General features: G+C 64.3%; 2 protein-coding genes across 2 annotated transcripts in view; one reads left to right on the top strand and one right to left on the bottom strand.

The window, feature by feature from the left end:
* The window catches only part of CACNA2D4 (calcium voltage-gated channel auxiliary subunit alpha2delta 4), a 91487-nt gene that overhangs the window by 55316 nt on the left and 12914 nt on the right, over nucleotides 1-23257 (top strand). Inside the window, exons 28-29 of the mRNA XM_029205244.1 lie at nucleotides 1269-1396; nucleotides 4621-4701. Coding sequence (XP_029061077.1) covers nucleotides 1269-1396; nucleotides 4621-4701 — 209 coding nt within the window. The remainder of the gene's footprint in view (nucleotides 1-1268; nucleotides 1397-4620; nucleotides 4702-23257) is intronic.
* On the bottom strand, nucleotides 4840-16262 carry LRTM2 (leucine rich repeats and transmembrane domains 2). The gene is made up of 3 exons (XM_029204730.1): nucleotides 14958-16262; nucleotides 12233-12823; nucleotides 4840-9621 (listed from the first exon to the last, which is right to left on the bottom strand). Exons 1-3 carry the CDS (start codon nucleotides 15301-15303, stop codon nucleotides 9167-9169), a joined length of 1392 nt encoding a protein of 463 aa, XP_029060563.1. The 5' UTR covers nucleotides 15304-16262; the 3' UTR covers nucleotides 4840-9166.

Consider the following 23257-nt stretch of genomic DNA (forward strand, 5'->3'; position numbering starts at 1 on the left):
AGGTCTCCTGCACAGACCTGACCCCAGTGTCCTTGCCTCCTGCCCACCCATGGCCCCAAGAGGGCGCCATCGGGGGGTCTTCCTCATGGACTCCAAGACAGACCCGCCATTTCCAGGAAGCAGAGGCTTCTAGGAAGAGGCATTAGGTGGCCCTCCCCCTCCCCACTCCCTCCCTGAGAGGTGGAAACCCAGGAAGCATCCTGCCTGGCCAGCCCTTCCTCCGCCGGTTAGAGACACGACAGGTGACCCAGGTGGGCCAGATCCAGTGGGAGAACTGCAGACTCGCCCGAAGGCCTCAAGCCACCTGGGAACTTTCCTCCCCAAGCTCACCACCCTCATTCCCTTAAACTTCCTCCCCCAGTAGACAAAACGCACATCCACATCTTCCTGTGGCCCAGGTTGGACGGGGGACCACACCGGGCAGTGTGAGGGGAGGGTCTCGGACACCCCTGCACCCTCTCCAAAAGGCTTCCAAGAACGGAGGAGGGAAGTCAGTACAGACAGACCCTCCTGAGTCACGAACCAGCCCCACGAACGCCCGCGCATGCACTGCACACCTCCAGGGGGCTCCCCTTGCCTGGCCCCTGGCGTCATTGCAGCCCAGGACGGTGCAGCCAGGCAGGTGGGCTTCTGAGAGCCCTGAGCCAAGCACGCCCAGAATCAAACCTCAGTTATCCACCTGCAGGTTATCCACAGTCACTCTTTTAATCCCTACCAGATTCTCCCTGCTTCCCTCCCAGTCTGCTCTGGGCCAACACTCCCTTCGGTCGGCGGGCTGAGCCCAGCAGTGCAAAACCATAATTAGCAAGGTAGAGCTGCCCCCCAAAAGAAGACTCTACTGCCTGTGGCAGTAGCTGTTGCAGTAACCGTTTGGGGGAATTTATGACCCTCTATGACTCTACAGTTCCCTCCTGCAGACATGCTCACCAGCTTGACGAAGGGAAATTAGGCTGTGCCCCAAACAAATGAACCCTGCAGCCAAGGAGTGTACAGAGAGGTGGAAGGGCTCTTTCAGCACACACGCCCTCCACTCTTCCTACGATGTGCCCTCAGATGCACCAGCATTCGATTCTGGAAAAGGCAGGAATTACTGGGGAGCATCCTCTGGGGCAATACCCATTCAGGGGCTAATCTTTTCTTCTGCAACCCCACCAAGTCAGAGGGGAGTCGCTCCCCTGGCCCAGCCAAGATGACCTCGTAGGAACGAGGAGATAGGGAAGACCGTACTCCCGGACCCGGGGGGAGGTGACAGACCCTTCTCGTTGCAGGAGGTTCCTGACGCCGGCAGACGAGGCCAGCATCTTCACCCTGGACCACTTCCCTCTGTGGTACCGCCAGGCCGCTGAACAGCCTCCGGGCAGCATGGTCTTCAACCTCTACTCGGCAGAGGGACCAGGTAATCTACACCCCAAGCTCCAGGGCGGGGGGCCAGGGCATCCCTCCTCCCACCGCGCTTGGGGCGGGAAACCGCAACGAGATACAGGACCGAACGTCCAGACCTCGGCGTCCCCTCACCTCGCTGGCCTCCACCTGCACCCTGGGTGGATCATTTCATTCCCTGGCCGGCAATCAACGATGCGGTTCAAAAGTTCAACCATAACAAAGGAAAGGGGTTTGACCCGAAAGTCAGGAAGAGCTGGATTCTAGCCCAAATTCCGCATAGGAGGACATCGGGACAATTGGTCTCTGGAGAGTCTTGTATTTCCAGACATCTGAGTGTTTCTGAGAGCTGCTCAAACCATGAAAGGAACAGACTTTATTCCATGGGGGGCTGCTGTACTGTCTGGAACAGACTATATCCCAGGAGGGTGGCTGAGCCCTGGCCTGCTCCCCGGCAGCTCCTGGTAATAACGGGGCACCTCCCGGCCGCCAGGCCTCTGGGGGCTGCAGGGCGAGAGATGATGGCTGATTGGGCCTCAGGCACCCAGCCAGCACAGGCCTGCTAGTCCGAGGGCCAGGGGGGCTCAGAGCTGGAGCCCCCAACTCCCAGCCCGGCCCCCACTCTGGGAAATAACCCGAACAGGAAACGGTAAGTGGCTTTAACAGAGCGCCAAGAAAGCTGCACAGTGTTTAGGCCAGAAAGGACCTTGGAGCTGCAAAGCCTCACCCTCTCAATTCGCACTTGAAGTGACCACGGCCCAGAGAGGGTCCAAGGGTCACGTCTGAGGGTCCTGACCTCAGCGCCGTGGGGTGAGGGGGCCCGCAAGTATCCTTGGCGTCCTGGCTGAGCGAGCCAAGGTTGGGGTTGAGGAGTGGAGACATGAGGAAGAGGGCGGCCAGGAGCCGACTTGGGATGAAGCCTTGTCCTCCCTCCAGGCCGCCCGCCCGCCAATAGCCTCCTGCCACCGCCGCCACCAAAACCACCCTCACGCCGCCCGACGGGAACCTCCCCGAGCTGAGCTGCCGGCTGGGGAGGCCCAGGCCCCGGGGCCCCGCCCGCGGCTGCAGGCAGCACCTGCCCTCCAGATGCCCTTCCTCGGCATCCTCCGCCTGGCGTGTCACTGACGTGCTTTACAGAACGCTTTTCCACGCGCCGCTTATGCGGTGTGCACGCCCTCTTCTTACACAAGGAGAGTCTGAGGTTCAGAGGGCGCCGTGACTCGCCCGGACCACACAGCGGGGGGCACACCGGGGGTCTCTCCGCACTTCACTGTGTGTAAGGCGCTGGGACTCCAGGGCGCGCCCGCGGAGGGGCCCCTTCCCACACTGGCACCAGAGCCACAGAGGCAGCTCCCCCTTTCAGCGCCACCCGGAACAGGAGGGCCCCACGGGGTCCCGGGGGTTCTGGGGTGAGGCCCTGCCCTCCCCCACGGTGACGGGCTCCCTCCTGCCCAGTGTCACCAGGATGAGCCTGCTGGCTGCCGGGGAGCTCTCTGGCACAGGGGCAGGAGGGTGGTGGGCGGGAACAGAGAGCGAGATGACGAGGGCTGGCTGGGGACCACTGGGCAAGGGGCCCTGCACGCTCCCATCCTCCCCCAAAGGGAGAAACCGACAATTTTAATGGGGGGTACCCCTGAGGAGGTGGAGGGGCGGCTGCAGGGTGAGGGGAGGGCCCCGCCCACCCAGGCTGACTGCAGCCCTCCGCCTGGGCCCGGTGGGCGAGCTCTGCCCACACGGAGCTGCCTTTTGCAGTTGGCGCTGAGAAACCTGCCAGCACAGAGCAGAGTCCCAGCGAAGCCCCAGCAGCTCAGGCCTGGTGCCCCTGCATCCACAGCCCTGCTTCCTGGGCCAGCCCCTGCGCCTGCCCCCCTACCACCTGGTAGCTGGCTCATTCACCCGGGTGCCTGGTGACCCAGGCCCTGAGATCCCTGATATCCCCAGAGACCGCGTCATTAGCGCCCCACACCTTCGCTTGGGTGTTTCCTCCGAGCCCGTGGAGCACACACAACGGGTCTGTCCCGAAAGCAGCTTGCGGCCGGGAACGGTGCGGGGATCACCCCATCAGGATCGTCCAGACATTTCTAGAAGCAAGGCGGGGAAGCCAGCTTCTGCAGCTGTTCTGGTCCCTTGTGTCCTCGTCATGGCCAATTCCTAGAGCCAAGGACGACCTTACATCGTGTCAGTTCCTAGAATCAGAGTAATTTCTGTTTTCTGTGAATACTTGGTTCCGGCGAGGTGGGATGGGTAATCCTGACAAAAAGGCAGATAGGAGAAACCAGTGGCGGATTTAAGTTTCGCTACGACTGACACTGTCAAGAGTCTCACGACCTGTTGGTTTCAAGCAACGTTTGATGTAAAGACATTCTAACAAGCGAGCACGTGGCAGAACTGCGCCCCTTTCTCGGGGTTTTTAGTGACGCACTTGATCCGTAGGCAAGAGCGCCTTTTCCAGGGCTGTAGGATCCAAAAGCCGCGGGCATGCCCTCGTCCGCGCCTCGCAGAGCCAGAAAGCTCTGTGATGCAGAGCTGAAGCCACCACCTGAATTCTGCGCCTGGAGGCCTGGCTCTCCTGACAGGTGGGGAGGTACCTCAGGCAGGTCCCGGAGCCTGGCTGTGTCCCGGACGTGCAGCGACCCGCCGGGCAGTGGCACGCAGGCCACCAGGATTCACGGGGCACCTCGCACGTGTCAGATGCCAGCCAGCCTCTGTGCCCATCGCAGCCCTGGCGTCTGGCTTCCCGAAGGGGCTGTCGTTGTCACCTTGACTCATGTAACTGATGAAGGACAGCGCAGGGTCAGCCAGCACTGCGTCTGGGAGCGCAGCCCGTCCCCTGCTCGCAAGGGCCCCTTGATGCCACGCGAGTCTCCTGGGTGGGTCCCCGCGGGGTCCCCGAGCTCCAGTGGGGCAGCTGCATGCAGACAGCTTTGCGGCCCTGAGACAGAGCAGACCTGCAGCATCAGCGACCTGACGGTGCGGTGCTGTCCAGGCGGGCAGGGGCCACCACACACTGACCTGGCAGCTTCGGAGCTGCATGGAGAGGTGGGCGGCACCCGGCACATAGGAGGCAAGTACGAGGCGCTCCGCAAAGACCCGAGGTGGTGGTAGCAGGCAGCCTCCCGGGCAGCCCCTCGATCGCTCAGGGAACGTCCTAGCCTGCTGTTTACTGGGCTTCCCAGCCCGCGCCGCCACCCCGGCTCCTCCTCAGGTGCAGAGAAAGTGACTGGACAATTTTCCCCCCAGAAAATACAGACAAGCCGATGGTGGTGACCGTGAGCACAGCTGTAGCCGTGACCATGGACAACAGGACAGCCATCGCTGCAGGTAGGAGCTGCCCCTGGGCTTTGAGGCTGGGCAGTTGTGAGTCCGAGTCGAGAACGAGGCACAAGTGACGGAAGCGGCCCCGCGCGTGGTTTGCGAGGCCACGGTCTGTATGTTTTCCCAGATGAAATGTGGGGCTGAGGGGAGGCGGAGTCTTCCTGAGCCATTTTGTTTATACAGCTGTGAGGCCTTAGATCTAACAGAATTCATGCAGTAAACTGAAGCCCAGAGAGGTTGAGAAATCTGCTCAAGGTCACACAGGACAGAGACTGCCCAGACCTCCTTCCCACCCTCTTTGTGTCGCTTCCGCCTCCACTGCCCACTCAGGGGAGGAGTGGGTTTGTGACTCAGACCCTAAAGTCCGAGCCCGTACGTGAGTCCTGTGCTCCCGTGCATGTTCTCATCCAGCCCCGGGGGGGGGGGGGGTGACCTGATTTGGCTCCATTATACAGATGAGGAAACTGAGGCCCAGAAATGTTATTTGCCCAAAGTCCCACAGCTAATAGTCAATGAAGCTAGAATTTAAGCTCAGATTGCCTCTCTTGAAGGCCCAGGATCACGACCCTTTGTTGCAATTGGCCACAGAAGCCATGAGAGTACCCGGGCAGCCTCACGAGCTGCCCCGGCTTTGTAGCTTTTTGGAGCCTAAGAAGGGCCTTGGCACCCCTGCCCACTCGTCTGAGAGCCCTGAGGATCCTGCCCTCGGTCTCCGTGTCTCAGACCCCACCGTGTTCTGAGAGGCTGTGAGGTCCTCACAGCTCTCAGCCATCCTGGGCACTGGGGTCGGGCGCCTGCATTGTGGGGGACCCCACAGCTGCCAGGGGCAGGCGAGCAGGCCCCTCGTGTCTTCTCCCCCAGGCTGAGTGCAGGGCAAAGGGCAGGGAGGAGCGGCCCAGCAGGCAGGCTGCCCCTTTGTCCGCCCGCCCCAGCAAGGGCACGGCCGTCCACGCTGGGATGGAGGAGGGAGGGAGGGAAGGGCTTGTTCTGGTCGCTCGGAGCCTCGTTTGGAAACACGTGTGTCACAGGGGTCCTGAGGCTGTGCCGCTGGGCACTTTGGAGGGACCCGCGCCTTCCCAGCCGCCTTTCTGTCCTTCGCCTGGCCTGCTAATCCCAGACCCTAAAGACTATCCCGTAGCCCCTGCTCCCTCCATGACGTGGGCTTCTCAGCTCCCGCACACCCGAAAGCCCAGCAAATAGAAGGCACGCGGGGTCAGCCTGCTGGCTGCTCCCCTGCACTCTCCAATTATTTGACATCATTTTTAACTCGGCGCTGCATCAGAGCCAGGAGGGGTTGCCATGGAAACCGTGTCCGGGTGCCTCTGGCTTAACTCACTGCAGACAGTCGCCCTGAAGCTCGGGGGGCGCGGATGGGGTAGGACAGGGATGAGGCACTGGAGGCCTTTATGCTTCAATTCTTTTTTCAGCCTCCTTCTGTAATTTCCTCTTCCTAGCCTGTGGCTCAGCCTCCCTGACCCTGGACCAGCTAGCCTGTGTGTGTGGTGCCGGCAGTTCCTTTCCTCGCGTGTTCTGTGGCACACAGGCTGCACGTTCGATGTTTGTGCCCTGGGCTGGGGAGAAGGAGGAAGGGCAGCTAGGGGGACAGCCAAGGGCCAGGCAGATGAATGAGGAGGCGTCGCTTAACCTCTAAGCAGGTATTTCTCAACGGTTCATGCAAAATTTCTAGGAATCTACTGTTTTGATCAGGATCCACTTTCAAGTCTCTGTGCCCTCCAGGCCCCACTTGGGAAATACTGCCGAGTGTCATGGTGGTGCCATAAGCTGCAAGTGTGTTTCCCCAGCCCAGCAGCCTTTGTGCAGAGGGCCTGCTGTCTGGAGCTGCCTGACGGCTCCTCTCCTGGGAGTTCCGCCTGCGTGCGCACGGCCCAGCCTTCAGACGGCGGGGCGCTCTCAGAGCAGTGCGTCTGCGCGTTACCCACACCTGTGCAGGCTGTGCAGGCGGTCCCCTGCCCCCATGGGGCCTGCTCTCCCAGCTCTGCTGTACCGGTCAGGGCCACAGGAGGGAACCTCTCCCCACTTACCCCCACCCAGGAAGGGGTCCAGCCGAACTCCTGGAACAGGGACCTGCTGGTTCCCTTCTCCCCGGGGTTGGCTCCTGGCTCGCTGGGGTGTCACCCAAGGGAGGGCTCCTGGCTAGAAGAGAATCTCGTCTTGGTCTGAAGACTGTGACGCGTGTAGCCCAGGCCCGGCCAGTCAGGCGAGGTGGGCCACGCGGGCCGCAGGTGGGCAGACAGCTGGAGGCCTTGCCTTCGCTCACTCCTCCCCTGGCCCCGCCCCAGCCCTCCGGCCCCGAATTCTGATCCTGCACCTGCTGAGCCCTGAGGAGGGGTTGTCTGTATGTCAGCCTCAAAAGCACAGGACATTAAACGGGGCTCGTCCTGCAAACCCAGCGACACCCCTCCAAGGCTGGTGAAACCTAGTCCCCTAAACTGCTCTCGGGGAGCCGCCCCTCCCGGCAGGCAGCAGGAGGGTCCCCAGGGCCAAGGCGCGCCTCCTACCCCGTGGCCGTCTGCCCTTGACCGCAGGGCAGCCTCGCTCGCAGCGGGGCTGGGAGCAGGCCCGGGGCTCCGCTCTCCCCCGCTGCCCTCCCGGGGGCGCCCCAAGGCCAGGCCTCGGGCGGGAGCTGCCGTCCTCCTTAGGGGCCTGGGGACACTACGTGCACCCATCTGGGGAGGTCAGCGGGCAGGAGCCACCATCCTGGCTGCTGGCTCCTGCATCCCCTCCCGCCCAAGGAAACCAGGAAGTAGATAGGAAAATACAGTCTTTATTTGTCATCTGAAACAACAAACCAGAAATATAATTTTGCCTTTAAAAATCTTCTGTCTTAGGCTGAAGACATCACCACTGACAACGTCCAGCCTTCCCTGACTCCCTTTAGAAAATCCCCAGGTCTGGTGTCAGCTGGCACCCCAAAAGAAGGAAGACTGCAGGCCAGCCCGGTGGGCAGCCTGCACCCGGCCCCCTCTATCCCTGTCCTGCCTCAGAACCGTGTTCTGACGGCCTCCCCCGGGCCACTCCCTAGACTCGCAGCCGTCGCAGAGCCAGAAACCGGCCTGCTGGCACCTGACCCTCCGTAAGCGGCGGGGAGGCTGATGTCCTGCAGAGCGAGGCCCAGGACTCACCGGGATCGCACTCCCCAGGAGGGCAGACCTCGGAAAGGGGACCGGTGAACCCCACCCTGCACTGCCCCCTCCCACGCCCACCCTCAGCCTCTGTCCCTTTGGGGGGGCGGGTTACAGGTAACGAGCAGATGGGCCCCTGGGCCCTTGCTCTGGTTTGGGCCCCAGTCCAGGTGCCACGAGGACTCTGGGAAGTCAGACTGAGCTGACAGAACGCTGGGAAAAGGACCCCGTTACTGAGACCTCTGAGCAGAACGGGGCGGGGGGGTCCTTTCGCTGCTCCCGGGGTCTGTTTGGTATATGCTGGCAGGAGGGTCACAGAGGATGAGCCAGTCCCCGCCCTGGGGTCACGGGCCCAGAGATGCTGAGGGTGGGGCATGGCAGTGGGAGGTGCAGAGCAACGGTTCTCGGGCCGCAGGCCGTGGGAGTGGGAGCGGTGCGCGTCCCCGCGGGCCTGGCAGGGACGTCCTTCGGCAGCACTGAGGACGAATCCGGTGGTGCGTGGCCGGGCTCTCGGGAGGCCACCATCCACACACGCTGCATCTTCCAGGCCTCTGGGCAGGCGTCCCTGGAAATCCCAGCAGGAGAGGTGTGAGTGGGTTACCATGGTGACGGGCAGTCTCATCCGGCAGCACCACCTTGGCCTCTTGAGAGGATCTGGAAGGAATCCTTGTGCCGTGGGTTTGGGTTTCTCCCCATCCGCTGCAGGAGGTTGCATAAGCAAGCAGCAGGTTGTGTGGCCCGAGCGCTGAGACCACGGGGGACGCCTGGCTCTGTTCCCCGAGGTCCCACGATCTCTGTCCCTACGTGACTGTGTGTGTGATGCCGAGCTCGAGTGAGAACGATTAGTGACCCGGAGCTGGGTGGTTGGTGATGCAGGGACAGATGGCTTTGGCGAGGGCGTGGTGCTGGGTTGCCAAGTGCTGGTCCAGATGGCTGGGCTGGGCTGAATGCACAGTGGTACCAGCCATCGGAAGCTGGGCCCAACATCTTCCTGGCTTAGAAGAGAGTCGCAGAAACCGGCCCCGCACCCCCTAGACGCAGATAAGGTGGGTTGAGCCAGAGGAGGGGGGTGTCACCGGCTGTGACTGTACCGGGAGCCGCAGCGGTACGGGGGCGCTGGGTCCAGGAGCCTTTGCTCGCACACACACATCTTTTCTGCCCGTGGGCCAGAGCGTTTGTGGTCCAGAGGGGAGCGTCAGTGTACTGATACCTTCCGGACGCTCCGGTGTCCGTGGAGACACGGGCCCATTTGCTGGCGGGCTGGGGGGAAGGTGGAAAGGGGGCGGGAGAGGGGGGCTGGCGTGCCCCCCCAGCCCCGCCCTGGGCTCTCAGGCCACAGAGGAGACCTGCTTCCGGTCCTCGTGCTCGCCCTCCGCGTCACCCATCAGGGGCTGGCGCTTCTTGAGCTCCCGATGGTACTTGGCCATGAGGGAGGCGTAGATGCAGCCGTAGGCAGCGGCCACTACCATCATGATGCAGACCACACCGCACAGCACCCCCGCGATGATCACGGTGCCGATGGCCCGCCGCACGCTCACGGGCCGTGGCCTCTGCTTCTGGGGGCAGGCGGTGCTGGGCTCGGGCTCGGGCTCGGGGCCCGGCTTGGGCTTGGGAGGCTCCGGGCTGGCCTTGGTGCAGGGTGGCCCGGGGACCTCCAGCCCGGCTGAGCTGTTCTGGTCCTCCAGCTGGGAGCAGTAGTTGAACATCTCCATGGGGACCACGCGCATGTCCTTCCCCCTCAGCTCCTTGGGCAGGGTGCAGGCCAGCTGATCCAGGCGCCCCCCTGCATCAGGAGAGAGAAAAGGGGGGCTGAGGCCGGCACTCCCTCCCCCAGCCCCAGGTCCCCACACGGAGGCCCGGGAGGCCTAGTTTCCATCCGCAGCACTATCAATCCTGGAGTCATGGCGACAGGAGAGGAAGGGGAGAGGTTAGGGGACTGGCGTGCGGCGCCCAGTGACGGGGAGGCGGGTACACGTGTCCCGGCGTTTAACCCGCGCAGAAGCCTCAGAAGACGGACGGTGTCCCTGCTCCCATCTGATAGAGAAACAAACATTCCCACCTCTCCTGCCCCCAGGGTCAAGCTGGCCCCCGGGTGCTCAGGAAAGGGGGGCCGGGAGCCCTGCCAGGCGGCAGCCCGTGCCTGTCCTAACTGACCTCTCCACTGACCGCCGTCCGTGACCCCCGGCTCTGCTCTCCCCAGCGACTGCTCCCCCCGCGCCCCTCCCGCCCGCACAAAGGACAGAGGTCAGAGCCTCGGCCCTGCTCCTCCACGCGGGCGGGGCCGTGGTTCCTAAGGCTCCTCCTTGGAAGAGGGAGAGGGGGGCCAAGGGACAGCAGTTTCCTCCTTGAGGGCAGTGGTGGCCCCCTCAGCAGCCCGGCCACAGCACCCGTGAGCGCAGTGGCATCTTGGGAGGGCACCTTGAGGACCCCCGAGGGCAGAGGAGGGCGTGTGGGCAGCGCAGGCTCACCCCACGGCCTGGGCGGGGAGGGTGCAGAGCACAGGTGGGGCGAGAGGAAGAGGAGCTGCCCAGACGCCCCCCTTTTGGCCTCTTCGGGCAGCCCGAGATCTAGACGCAGGCGCGGCCCCCAGGGAAGTGCCTGGGCTCCTGCAGCCCCATTGCCGCAGTCTCCTCACACAATAGACATCAGTCTTTCCCGGGTGCTGAGGAAAAGAGCCCAGGTTTTTTGTTCTGGTTTGGTCTGCGTTTTTTTGGAGGAGCGCATGGCGGAAGATAACTCTACTAGTGAAAAGTTCCTAAAATGTACATTCCCCCTCCGTGCCCTTCAGCTCCCGATGACCGATGACTGGAGGGGCAAGGACGTCCCCTCCAGATCACACATCGGTCTGGCTCTCCAGACCCCTGTCCAAGGCTTACATCCCGTGAACTGTGTCCAGGGCCTTTGCACGGGTGGGGGCTGGGCGTGGAGATGCAGCCACCCTACCTCCCTGCTCCAAAAACCTGAGGCTGACTCCCTCCCGGCCAGGGCATCTTGTGCAAATCACTTTACGTATCGAATTGCTGAGGAGTCTCGATTTTCTAGGCTGTCAATAAGAATGGCCGTCTCAGCCGCAGCTCAGTTAGGGTTCAGGTGGGTCACGTACATGGTAAGATATTTGGAAACTGGAAACCATGCAAGCGTTATTATTTCTCCTCTCACAGAAGCGGGAGAAATTATCACAGGGACTAACATCTTATGGCACTTTATCGTTTGTGAAATGTTTTTAATTAACTAACACGTGAGAATATTATGCAAATAATTAAATTGTGGAAACACTATGAAACAAAGGGAGTAAGACTTTGACGAAAGCATTAGTGTTCGCTTCACATCGATTCACTCGTTCAGCAAATTCATGGAGCCCTACTTCCTGCTGGACACCAAACTGTGTCTAATTAAGCCCGGTTAATATTATGACTTCCGCCAGCCAGTGGACATATAAATGAGTAAGTTTTATTGCGGACTCACTTTATGCTGGGTCCTTTTCCAGACGCTTTCCATGCGTTACCTACCTACTCCGCACAGTGATTCTCTGAGATAGATTCTCTGAGATTGGCCCCATTTCACAGACGAGGGTGCAGCCACAGAGAGGTCAGTGAGCTCTCTCGAGATCACACACGGCTAGTAAGTGGCAGAGCCACGAGGCAAAGCTGGACCTGGCGCTTTTAGCCAGCAGGCTTACTTCTCTGCCCTTGTCCATTTCATTTAATCATTCCCAAGGTCATTCTAGAACTTTCCCGGGTCACCGAAAGGGGAAGCATTTGGCTTCTCAGTAAAAGCTTTGATAACAGAACTTCTAGGGAGGAGGAGTTGAGATCATCGTCAAAAAGAAAATGTGACCGCATTTGTGGATTTGAACTCAATTCCACCCTCCCGGCACTGTGGGTACTTAAGAGGTGGCCGCATTATTCAGAGGAGCGAGGGTGGTTTTTTTTTTTTTTTTTTTTTTTTTGCGGTACGCGGCCCTCTCACTGCTGTGGCCTCTCCCGTTGCGGAGCACAGGCTCCGGACGCGCAGGCTCAGCGGCCATGGCTCACGGGCCCAGCCGCTCCGCGGCATGTGGGGTCTTCCCGGACCGGGGCACAAAGCCGTCAGTGTCCCCTGCATGGGCAGGCGGACTCTCAACCACTGCGCCCCCAGGGAAGCCCGCGAGGGTGGTTTTATCCCTCCTCCTCCCGGGCCAGGGAAGCCCAGAGGCAGAGAACAATGATACTGTGTGTTTAAGTCCATCCTGAAACCTACAGAAGTGAGAGCCAGTTAGAGAGAGTCAGCCTGAGGAGACAGGGCAGAGCAAGGCGGCTGGGAGCGGAGGGGATGGGAAGCAGGGGGCCGCGGAGCACCTGTGCCCGCCGGTGGCCAGGCCGGGCCCACTCCTCCCCGACCTGACCCGTGCTCACCTCGGTAGGAGAACCACTCTAGCCAGTGCTTGAAGTCCCGCAGGTGGCAGTCGCACTCCCAGGGGTTGTCCCCCACCTGCAGCAGCCGCAGGCTGGCCAGGGGCTCGAAGGTCCGCCGGTCCAGGCTCTGCAGGCGGTTGGCGCGCAGGAACAGGGAGCGCAGGGCGGGGAGCCCGTCAAAGAGGCCGGGCGGGAGCCGGGCCAGGCCGTTGAGGGACAGGTCGAGGTGGCGCAGGCGCGCCAGGGGCCGCAGCAGCTCGGGGTCCAGGGCGCGGAGGCTGTTGTTGTGCAGCTGCAGCTCCGTCAGGTTGGCCAGCCCCCCGAAGGCGGCGCGCGGCAGGCCGTCCAGGAAGTTGTTGGAGAGGTCCAGCCGCTGCAGGCCCGACAGGCCGGCGAAGGCCCCGGCGGGCAGGGAGCTCAGCCTGTTGTTCAGGAGCAGCAGGCTGCGGGTGGCGGCCGGCAGGTCCGCGGGCAGCGCGGCGAGGCCCCGGCCGCTGCAGTCCACCTGCAGGCCGTGGCCGTCGCACGTGCAGGGCAGGGGGCAGGCGGGGGCGGCCTCCGCCGTGCACAGGGCGATCCAACAGGTGAGCCCTGCGGGACAGACGGGGCATGGCAGGACTGCGGGTCGCCGCTCCCACTGCCTTCCCCTCCCATCCGCCTCCCATCACGCGGCCTCGCACCGATCCCCTTTGGCCCAACCACGCGCGGTGCCATAGCGCTTCCTGACCACATAGAAACACAACGAACCCCCCGCAGCACGTGCATGTGGACGGACACCGCTGGGCAGCCGGGGTCCCCACACAGCCCCGACACCACAGACACTGATGCGACAGAGGGTGTGAGGGTGTCAGACGGGCCGCCCCATGTTCCTCTCCCAGGGCCGCTGCCATGGAAGGATTCTGTCCAGAGAAAATGGCTCTGCTTCCTTCCCCTCTGCACCGCACCCCCCACCACCACCACCTGGAGCTACACGGGGCTGATGGCCGTGCATGGGAGGGGCCGCGCTGCACACACGAAGGGGCACACCGACCCCTGCCACCACTTCCCCGGTCTGCATGAGTCCCACATCCAAGGTGGGCCAGCGACCCAGGGTGACGAGGGAGCCCGGGCCCGCCCGGGCCCCACCCCAGAGACCCCTGTGGAAACGGCGGGGTGAGATGCTGAGTTCCACGTCCACGTGGAGGATGCTGGGGCGCGAGCCCCCAAAGTTGTGGGCCCGGGGCAAGTCCCACATCTGCTCTCACTCTACAGCCCCCTTGCCCTTAGCCTGGGCCCCTGTCCCCAATTTCCGCAGGACAGATCTGTTGACAGAATTCCTTTCACGGTCCCATGTTTTGCCCAGGGCCCCTGTGGCAGGGCTGCAGGGGGACAGGTGCTCAGAGAACAGTCCCGCAGGGCAGCTCGTTCCGTGGCCCACCCTTCTAAGAGTGACTGCAAAGCCCCCGACTGTCCCCCAGGGTGTCCCTGTGGAAGGGGAGGATCCCACCGGGCCGGGAGGAAAGGCCCCAGCCGAGGAGTGCTGGCCGCTTGGCTCCAGCTGGAGGGGCAGCAGCTGCCCTGACCAGGGGTCTGGAGGGGACGGTCCTGAGTCTGTGTCTAGTAGGGGTCTGCTGTCTGGTGTCCCAAAGGGCAGACCCTGAAGGAACAGGGTGGGACTGCACCCCCCTTTCCTAGAGGATCGGTGACTCCTGAGAGGCACCTGCCAGGCTGACACCTGAGCGTCTTTGTTCTCGGGGGGAAATGAGCACAGGCACGGCCATGGACGCCAACTGGAAGCCCTTCCGGCCACCTGAGGTCACCTGAGGGCCGCTGACCCTCTCGCTGTCTGAGCTGTCTGCGGCCAGGTCAGCCTGTCAGACGACCCCCGCCATGCCTTGTGGAAGTCAACTGAATTCCTCAGACCTCACTTTCCCCAGAAAAACACTCAACCCACCCAGCCTCCCTCTCAAAAGGACCAACATAACTACAGGTCACTGTCCCCCCACCCCCAAGAAATTCAGGCTGGCGTAAAAGCTCTGGTGGCAAGAAAACAGAGCCCTGTGTTGCGAGGTGTTGAGTGATTCAAAAGGAAGTTGAGAGGGGAGCTGGGTCCCTCGGGATCAGCTGCTCTGTGGGGTGAATAATTCAGGCCGCTTGTGTCTTGGGGCGGCAGCATCACAGGGCTGACCGTGCGAGGGCAGGAGTCAGGGACGTCCCTCGAGACCATTCTTACCTCTTACCCTGTAGCCTTGACCCTTCACCTCGTGAAGAGAATTCCCAGGGCTTCCTTCACCCGACAGCTCACAAGGTTCCCTTGTGGGGAGTGGGCGGCCTCTGTCTCCCCATATGCAGGAGGAGGGGCTGGACCCGCTCCCTAAGACCCCTTCCAGTGTCACGTCCCCCGAGCCCCCTGGTTCCCCCCCCGTCTCGGAGCTACGGGGGCTGAGCCCTAAGGGAGGCCTCCAGGCCCACCCAGCTGATGGCCGAGCAAGGAGAGGGCGGTTTGCCATTAGGGCAGCAGGACTTGCTGGGGCCCCTGGGGGTAGAAGCAGACCCACCTGGGGGGACAGAGCTGCCTGTGGAGCCCCTGCCCCCGATCCGCCCGCCACAGAGCTCAGAAGCAGCTCTTCCCCCGGCACCGTGGGCAGGGCTGCGGGGACCGGGCCCTGCTTCCCAGACCCAGGCCATGGACGCCTGGGAAGAGCATTCCTGCATCCCCGCTAAGCCGACCCCCGCCTCCACTCACAAGAGATCTGCCTCCACAGCGGGGCAAACCAGGTGCTCAGCTCGGGGCCGCTGCCCGGGGCCAGCATGGTGGCTGCACGGCTGTCAGGCCCGGCACCTCGAGGGAGAGAGGAGCCCCTTGTCCGCTCGGTCAGTCCTGAGAGAGAGGGAGAGAGAGCTGAGCGGAAGCAGGTGTCAGGCCCGTGCAGCCCCGGGTTATGGAGGGGGCCCGGTGTCTCTTTACCCTCCCCTCCTGTGTTCTCGGCTCTGATTCCCTGGGCGGGGGGAAAGAGGAGCAAGGGGGCCGAGAAGCCAGGAGCCTCTGCCTCCGTCGACAGCAGAGGGCGCGTGGAGGGGCAGGCGGGCATCCCAGGAGCCCTGGGGCTGGAGACAGTGCTGAGGCCAGTGCTGGGCGATGCAGGAGCCGTCCACCCGCCCTGCACCCCTCACCTCCCGCCCAGCCTCTCCCCGCCTCTTCTTGTCTCCCTGGATGATCTCGTAAACGTGTTCGGAGCCACGTGGCCTCCTCTGCCTCTGGGCTTCCCCCACGTCCCAGGCGCGGAAATCATCGAGGGCCAGCTGGCCCCCCAGCCCCACTGTGCTCTTACCATGGCCCCCGAGGAGGCAGAGACCAGGCCCCGCGTAGGGGTGGCCGTTGGCTCGCGGGTGAGGCCCAGGCCTGGCTCTTGCCACGGGGAAGCCCCCTGCTTGCCCTCCGCGGTCTCCCGGGGGGTGAGCAGCCGTGCTCTGTCTTCTGCCACCGGCAGGTCTGGGATAAACCTCATGAGCTCAGGGGCTCGTGCTGCAGCCGCTGCCGTCGGGCACAGGGGCGGGGAGAGGGCGAGGCTGCAGCGCAGAGAGCGGCTCCTCTTCCCGAGGGGCGAGGGGCCTCCCCCTTCCCAGGTGACCTGCCCTGGTCCCACTCCCTTCCAGGCGTGGCCAGGGGCCCGTCACAGGGGCGGGAAAGGGGACTGCGGGCCCCCTGCCGCCGGCCCAGCGCGAGGTGGCGAACGGACAGAGACGGGCCAGCAGCCTCCCCTGCTCGGTGGCCACGCTGGACCCGGGGGCTCCAGGCTGCAGCCTCCCGCTCCCCTCCCACAGCCGCCTTAATTCTGGGAGCCCGAGGGGCTAATCGCAGAGCAGAGCGGAGCTGAGGGGTGGGGGCAGCCGCTGGAAACTCAGCATCTGAGCAGGATCTCCCTCAGGCACTGGGGGCCGCTTCCGTCTCCTCCCCGCTTACCGCTGCCAAGCAGCCTCCTGGCCCCACGAGCCCACGAGCGCCACAGCCCCGGGGGCCCGCAGCTGGGCCCCGGCAAGGGCGCACGCTCAGGATGGGGGCCCGCCGGGGAGGGGGACCGCTCGGGGGGCCTGTCTGTCACTCTGGGCTTCACCCCCCACCAGGGGGCTCGCAGAGGCTGCAGAGCGAGTCACACTGGGCAGATGTGGGGCGAGGGGTGCAGACCCACATGCCTATAGGATGGATCCGGGGCCCTGGGCTGGGGGCGGAGTAGATGCCCAGAGCAGCTGAGGGGTCTTTTCCAGCTACCCTCCCAGGGCCAGGTCCCCGGGGCTCCTGGCTCAGACTCCCAGGTCAGGGAGGGCTCTGGGTTCGAATCCCTGCCGGCCGCTCCCTCGCTGTGTAACTTAAACAAATCACGGAAACCCTCTGGGCCTCGGTTTCCTTATCTCTCAAGGTGATGACCAGAACACACTGCCCTCCGTGAGGGTCACTCTGGTCGGGGGAGGAGAGCTAGCATTTGCTGAATTCAGGAGACATCACCTTGCAAGGCAGTCTAGGGGACTCCAAGCTTGGACCTGAGCCCCAGGTAGACGTAGGGAGACGTCCGTGCCCTGTGTCCGCGGGGAGGGGCGGCGGCTTCCAGCGCGTCTGCGGGACCTCTCTTTCTTGGTCCCCCAGTCTCACACCTGGGTGTCTTTCTCTGTGCCTGGGCCCGTGCCAGGCCAGCAGCCGTCACATGGCGGTCACCGTGGGCCGCGCTCGCACACAGCCTCCCAGGCCTCCATCACTGAGGACGCCGTCCACCCTCTCCGTGAGCCTCGGCCCCGACCCCTGGAATAGTCCCACACTCCTCTCGCCAGCGAAGACCCGCAGGTCGGCAGCTCACAGCGCCCACGCGGTGTCAGGGGGGTCAGCAGCCAGCCAGGCTCAGAGGTGGAGACCAGCGTGCCTGGTCACGCGGCCGGTCAGGGACACAGGGCCGCCCCCTGGGGACTGTCCCCCGGCAGTGGGCCCTGGGGGGTGACACGTGTGTGCGCTGAGCGGGGTGCACACACAGGCTCCCAACACAGCGTGTGATGCAGACCACCCCCCCAGAGAGCGTGCAGCCACACACACGCACACGGGTGCACTCGCGTGCACACTGGCAGCCCTCCAGCATCCCCAGATGCTGTCACTCCCGCAGTTCCCGCGTGCCCCCGGCAGACAGATGCACGGGGGGACCTCCAGCCCGGAAGCAGGGCCTAGAGAAGCCCCCCGAGGGCCGCCCCCAACCCAGGACCCTTTCCACACTCAGACCCACGCCCTGGGATCTCTGGAGAAACGTGACGGGAACAAGGCCCCCCAGGTCCATGGGGATGTAGCCTGCGCTCCCTGGGGACCACAGAAGCACCCCTCAGGCGCTGTGGGGTCCATCACCCTGCCCTCCAGCCCACCTCCAACCCAGGACCCCTTCCGGCCCCCCAGAACCATCTACCTCGTTAGGAAAGGGGTGACCTACATTAGGATGCCAGGAGCACAGCAGCTCAGGCAGGCGTGGCCACTGCGGAATAAATTCACACCGTCTGGGAGGGAAGTCCCCACCCAGGTGGGAGAACGGGCAACGGAAACGAGTGAGGTGGCGGTCTCGGGGCTCCAAGCCCCACAGCCTGTGGGCATTTCTGTCCCAGTCCCAGGGACAGGGACACAGAGAGGAGGGTGGACCCAGCGGGGTCCCCAGCCTCCTTCGCTGGGCTCTGCTGAGAGAATCAGGATAGAGGATGGGGCTGAGGAGCTGCAGGCCGAGCGACGCCTCCCCAGGATAGGAACACGGGCTCTGGGCCCCAGCCCTCTGCTACTCCAGCGTGGTCCACGGGCCAGCAGCAGCAGCCCCACCAGGAGCTTCCCAGACCCGGCCCAGGCCGACGGGGTCAGGATCTGCCTCTTAACGTACCTGGTCACGTTCGAGAAGCCCTGGGCCAGGTCACTTCTCTCCCAGAAGCGCAGACCCCGGCACCTCCCAGGAGGCCGCGGCGGGGGATGGCCGGGGCCGGGGCAGCCGGGGGCGGCGGCGATGGGGGATGCTGGCGGTAACAGCTCTGCAGGAGGGCTCCGCATGGGGGGAAACCATGCCCGCGGGGAAACACCTGTGTATGGTTCCCAGTCCCCGCAACAACTGTCTGGGGTTAGAAGCACTGTTGACACCATTTTGCGGATGGGGACACGGAGACTGGGGACAGGTAGTAACTTGCCTAAGGGCAGGCAGTGGGAGGGTGCAGCCAGGGCCCAGCCGGCCTGGCGACAGAGCTACTGACCAGCGGCCTCACGAGCCTGGAGGCCGGCTCTGCTGACCCGCCTGCGCGTGGAGGCTCCTGGAGCAGGGGGAGGGCTGCACCCTCGCGTTTGTGCAGCGCTTCACGCCAACCGGCCTCTCCTCGTCCTTCCGCTGCCTCTCTGCGCCCGACGCGGGTGCCCTCATCAAGCCGGGTCGCCCCCTCCCCGCCAGCCTTCTTCCCAGGGGCATCACAGATGCAGTGGGGAGAGGGAGGCAGGGGTCTAGCTGCGGAGGGGGTGGCGGGCTGAGGTGAGGAGGTGGGCTGGGAGCCCCGCGGGGGTGGCAGCAGGGCAGAAGGGCCCACGGGCTCCTGCGGAGTCACATGGGGTGTGGCATCCCCCCGAGACTGGGGGTGCGGGGGCGGGGACGGCTTCCCTTCCCCACGGGAGGAGCAGCCTGCCTCGCTCCCACCCCCGCCGACGCCCAGGTTAGGGTGGGCACCCTGACCCCTCTGTGCTTCTGCCCCCCACTCCTCCTCCGGCCAGGGTTGGCTCAGTCTCCAGCCGGAAACCTCCAGCAAACCCACCCGGGCCTGGCGTCCGCACCCTTCCTCTGGTGCTGCGTGGTCACGTCCATCCCCCCAAGTCAGTGTCCAAGCCGCACAGCCATCAGCGCCCACTGTGCCTTGACCTGAGGCTCCTGCCCCCTGGGACGTCTTGCTGGCCTGCCGTGTACCCCCTCCCCAGGGATCTCCCTTTGGTCAAGGTTCCCCAACCCGGGACAAGGCCTCTGCGCCCCTCCATTGTGCAGACAGGTGAAGGTCATGGGCTACCGAGCGGCAGGGACGGGACGGAGGCCACGCCTGGGGCTTCAAGGGCAGCACCTTCCCACCCGCCCGGCCGGGCTGAGGGGCACCCGGACAGGGGGACAGCGGGCGCCCACGCTGAGCCCTGGGGGTGCCGTCCAGGCCGCGCGCTCCACCTGCAGCCGCCGGTCTGGCCTTCCAGGCCCTTCCCACCTCTTCCCTGCCTGGCATCCCCGTAACACACGCGGCCCAGGCAGCGCGGAAGCTGGTTTTTTTAAATCTCTAAATTTGTACTTGGAACAGACAAACCCCCTGGTGCATTTTTAAACGCGTGCCCCGTTCTCATGCCCGCCTTCCTGCAGCCTCGTTTCCTTGTCATCCTTCCTTGTCAGACATTCCCACTCCCAACCAGACCCTCTGGAAAGCGGAGAAAAGCCCCCATCACCCCTCGCAGGAGCTGCTCTTGGGCCCGCGGGCCTGGCTCGGGGGTTGGGGGGGGTGGACCCAGGCAGGCAGGATAGAGAGGCCTGATCTGTGTAGGAGGAGGGGGGAGGCCTCCCCAGGCACCCCAGCCCTAAAACACCCCCCTCCCCGTGCCCCTCAGCGTTGGGGGCTGGAAATGGGGGCAGGGTTTGCTTGTCCCAGGCGCAGCTTCCAGCCAAACCCCAAAGGAACCAGATCGGTTGCTGAAGAAGCTCCCCCCACCCCCCGTCCTCCTCCTGGCACCCCCAGCCGGCTTCCCTGGTCTCCCTCTCTTGGCAAAGCTGGATGGAGCCTGTGCCGGTGTGGAGGGGGACACGGCCGCGGGTCCCGTCCCAGCTGCACTCCCCGGCCCATCTCCACACGCTCAGCCTGCCCCCCGGCCCCGTAGTTAGCTAAGCTGCTGGGTGTCAGTCTGAGCCAGGCCTGACAGCCAGGTGCCAGTGTCCCCACCAGCCACCCCAGACAGGCAGACAGCAGCTCAGGGAGAGGATAAAGGGCCCCGAGAGTGAGTGGGGAGGTTGGGACTCCCGGTCAGACGGCCTCCGTCCTGCCCCGGCCGTATACCAGCCACCCCTAAGCTGAGTCCACCCCGCCCCCCAAGGCTTCCTGAGCTCTTTCGTAGGTAGAGAGGGTGTGCAGCTGGGGGACCCCAGCCCCAACCGGGCCCAGGCAGGCTGGGAGCAGAGCTGGAGCCTCGAGGAAGGGCCGGAGGAAGGGCTCCGAGGCTCCTCTCCCGCATCCACTCCCGGCCACGCCCCCCATACGAGCCGGGGACTCAGGTCCAGCTGGGGGGACCCTCTGCACCCCTGTCCAAGGACAGCCTGCTAGAGGCCAGCGCGCCTCACTGAGGGCGTCCTGTAGAGGCCGGTCAGCACCCCTGGTCCCTGCCCCCGCCTCGGCGCCAGCCCTCCAGCCTGCCACCCCACAGACGTCCTGTGTGCCGGCCCTGTCACCAGCACCCCCTTCCCCCTGGCACCCAAGTCCCTGGGGCTGCCTGCTGAGCCGGGCATGCAGGCGGCACAGGGCTCCTGGCTGGCGCCCCCCATGCTGCAGGGACCGGTTTCTATGCCACCGGGCCTGTCATCCGGCACTGGCAATACCTCCTCCCCTCCTTCCCCAGCAGAATCCCAGCTCCTGTCCCCAACGCTGGGAGGTCAGAGTTCCCTGTGTCCTTCGGCTGCCCAGGGGTCCGGTCCTGAGCACCGCCCCAGCCCCAGCCACTGCCCCCAGGCAGGAGGCAAAGCAGCTGTCCATGCAGGCAAGGAACCCAGCGGAGATGGGCTCGGCCCCAAGCCTGGCCCCTGCACCCGCCCCCCGCGCCCCTGCCCAGCGCAAGGCACTCACCTTCCGCACCCCAGCGAGCGCCCTGAATCAAGTGGTCTGAGCCGTCCAGTGAGCCCCTCCTGGGGTTCCTGGAGAAAGGAGACAGCGAGCGCAGCAGCACCAGCCTGATCCCCCAGCAGGACCTGGCACGCAGAGCCCCGGCGGGAGGAAGGAACGCCTGAGGCCGTCTCCCACGGCGGGCGGGCGGCCGGGTCTCGGGAGCCGCGGAGAGGGGCAGGCGGGGAGGGGAGCGCGTGTGCGGAGCAGAGAGCAGCGGAGTGACAGCGGGGGAATGTCCGTGATGACAGCGACAGGCGCGCACACGGGAAGGCGGGCGCACGGAAGGCGGGCACACAGGCGCACACACACCGGAGGCGCTCACCCTTGAAACGCTCCCTTTTCAGGGGGAGACGCTGCCATGAACTCCAGAGGGAGGAGGACTGTTTACCAGGTCCTCTATTTTCTCTCCCCACCCCCGCAGGTTCTCCCTGCCCTGGCTGCCGCCCCCTCTGGCTTTATCCCCTCTCCCCTTGCCTTTGGGGACACAGGGGCAGGACCCAGGGGACAAAGGCTCCGGGAAGCTGGGTCTGCATCCTGTTCGGAGGTGGGGGCAGTATCTCCCACCCTGCCTGTAGGAAGGGAAAGCTGATCTGGGTCTCTGTCAAGGGGCGGCTTATTCCAGAGGGGGTACCTGGAGGGGTGCACGGGGGCCCATCTGCCTGGTGGTCCTTCGGAAAGGGGCCCCAGGACACACAGCCGGGGACACACGGTCACGCAGAGGTCACTGAGCCTCGTGACCCCAGACCGGGGCTATCTGGGGAGGGAAATGCAGGCAGGCTGGGCCGGGGGCCTGGGGTCAGGTTGCCTGGGGCACCCTGGGGTGAGCCCTGAGGAGGGGCCAAACCCAGCCCGCCTCCCGGGCCTGGCTTCTGCTCCTGGCTCTGGGCTGGATGGGAAGAGACTGGTATCGAGAACTCAGAGACGTCTTTACCAGCCAATCAGGACAAAGGAGTGGGAGAAACTGATATTCCAAGGGAAGGCAAGCGTTGATCCAAAGGAAAGAAAGCCAGGCACCGAGTCAGGGGAGGAGCGGCGGCCAGAGCTGGACCCGAGGTGACCTTCCTGGCATCTCTTGAAACCTGCCTGACAGCCACACACGTGGCATGTTTCTGGCATCCCTTTTCCATTCCGCCTGCTTTCTGGGGGATCCACTGTCAGCCCTGGGTGCGGGTTGAGAGACCCCCCGACTCAGGATGCTCCCACACCCTCTCTGTCTGCTCCGCCGTCCGACACCGCAGGGATCCCGTCTCCCACCCCACGCCCATGTCACACGCACCTCGCCTGCCCCCAAACACGCTTCCTGTCCCCCAGCTGCAGTAGAGTGTGTGTCCTTCCTTGAGTCTGGGATCCTCTCCTCACCCACGGGGTACATCCCGCTCCTTGAAAACTCAACCAGAGCTCATGTCCTGGTGCACCGTCCCAGGCTAGTGCCCGCGGGACCTTCTTCTCCGACCCGTATCACAGAGGACGCGTGGCAGCTTTCTGTGGGTGGTTCACCCCCTTTCCTACACCGGGGACTGTCCCGGAAGAGGGGTCCACCTCGCCAGGCTGAGTGAGGAATGAGCCGGAAGGAAGAGCCCAGCGGGTGTCCGGGGCCCAGAGGCTAGACGGTGTTGCACGCCGGCCCGCCATCAGCTGCCCGTCAGCCCCACAGCCCGGGGCTGCCCTGCAGTGACCAGGAGGGATGACCAGGTCTCTGGGGTCCCTGGGCACCGGCTCCCCAGCTGGTGCCTAAAAGTTGGGCCCCCGCTGACCCCGCAGCCCTCGCACAGGTCAGCACAGCCTGCAACTGGGTTTCGAGGACAAAGTGGATGGGAGGGCGCGGGGCACGATGGAGTTTCTGCCCCCCGGGGCATGCTCCCCCCCGGGGAGGGTTTCTGTGTGTGCAGCACAGCTGTTTTGTTTCGCCGTCTGTGATGACAAAGCGGCACGCAGGTGACAGCCAGGACGCAGAGCAAAGAGGTGCATCTTGATAAGCCGCCTGCCGCCTGTGGCCTTACTGAGGCTCTTTGTCTGCCAGCCGAGCGCGGGTCCTAGAGAAAAGCTGCTTTGCAGGAAGGCAGGCAGAGGGAAGGCGGGACCCGGCCCGCAAGGGGGACAGGCCAGGCTGGGGCAGGAGGAAGGGGGTCCAATCACTCCTCCTCCATCCGACTGTGGTAG

Source organism: Monodon monoceros, unplaced genomic scaffold, assembly GCF_005190385.1.
Source record: "Monodon monoceros isolate NGI ecotype Baffin Bay Population unplaced genomic scaffold, NGI_Narwhal_1 Super_Scaffold_6, whole genome shotgun sequence".
NCBI lineage: Eukaryota > Metazoa > Chordata > Mammalia > Artiodactyla > Monodontidae > Monodon > Monodon monoceros.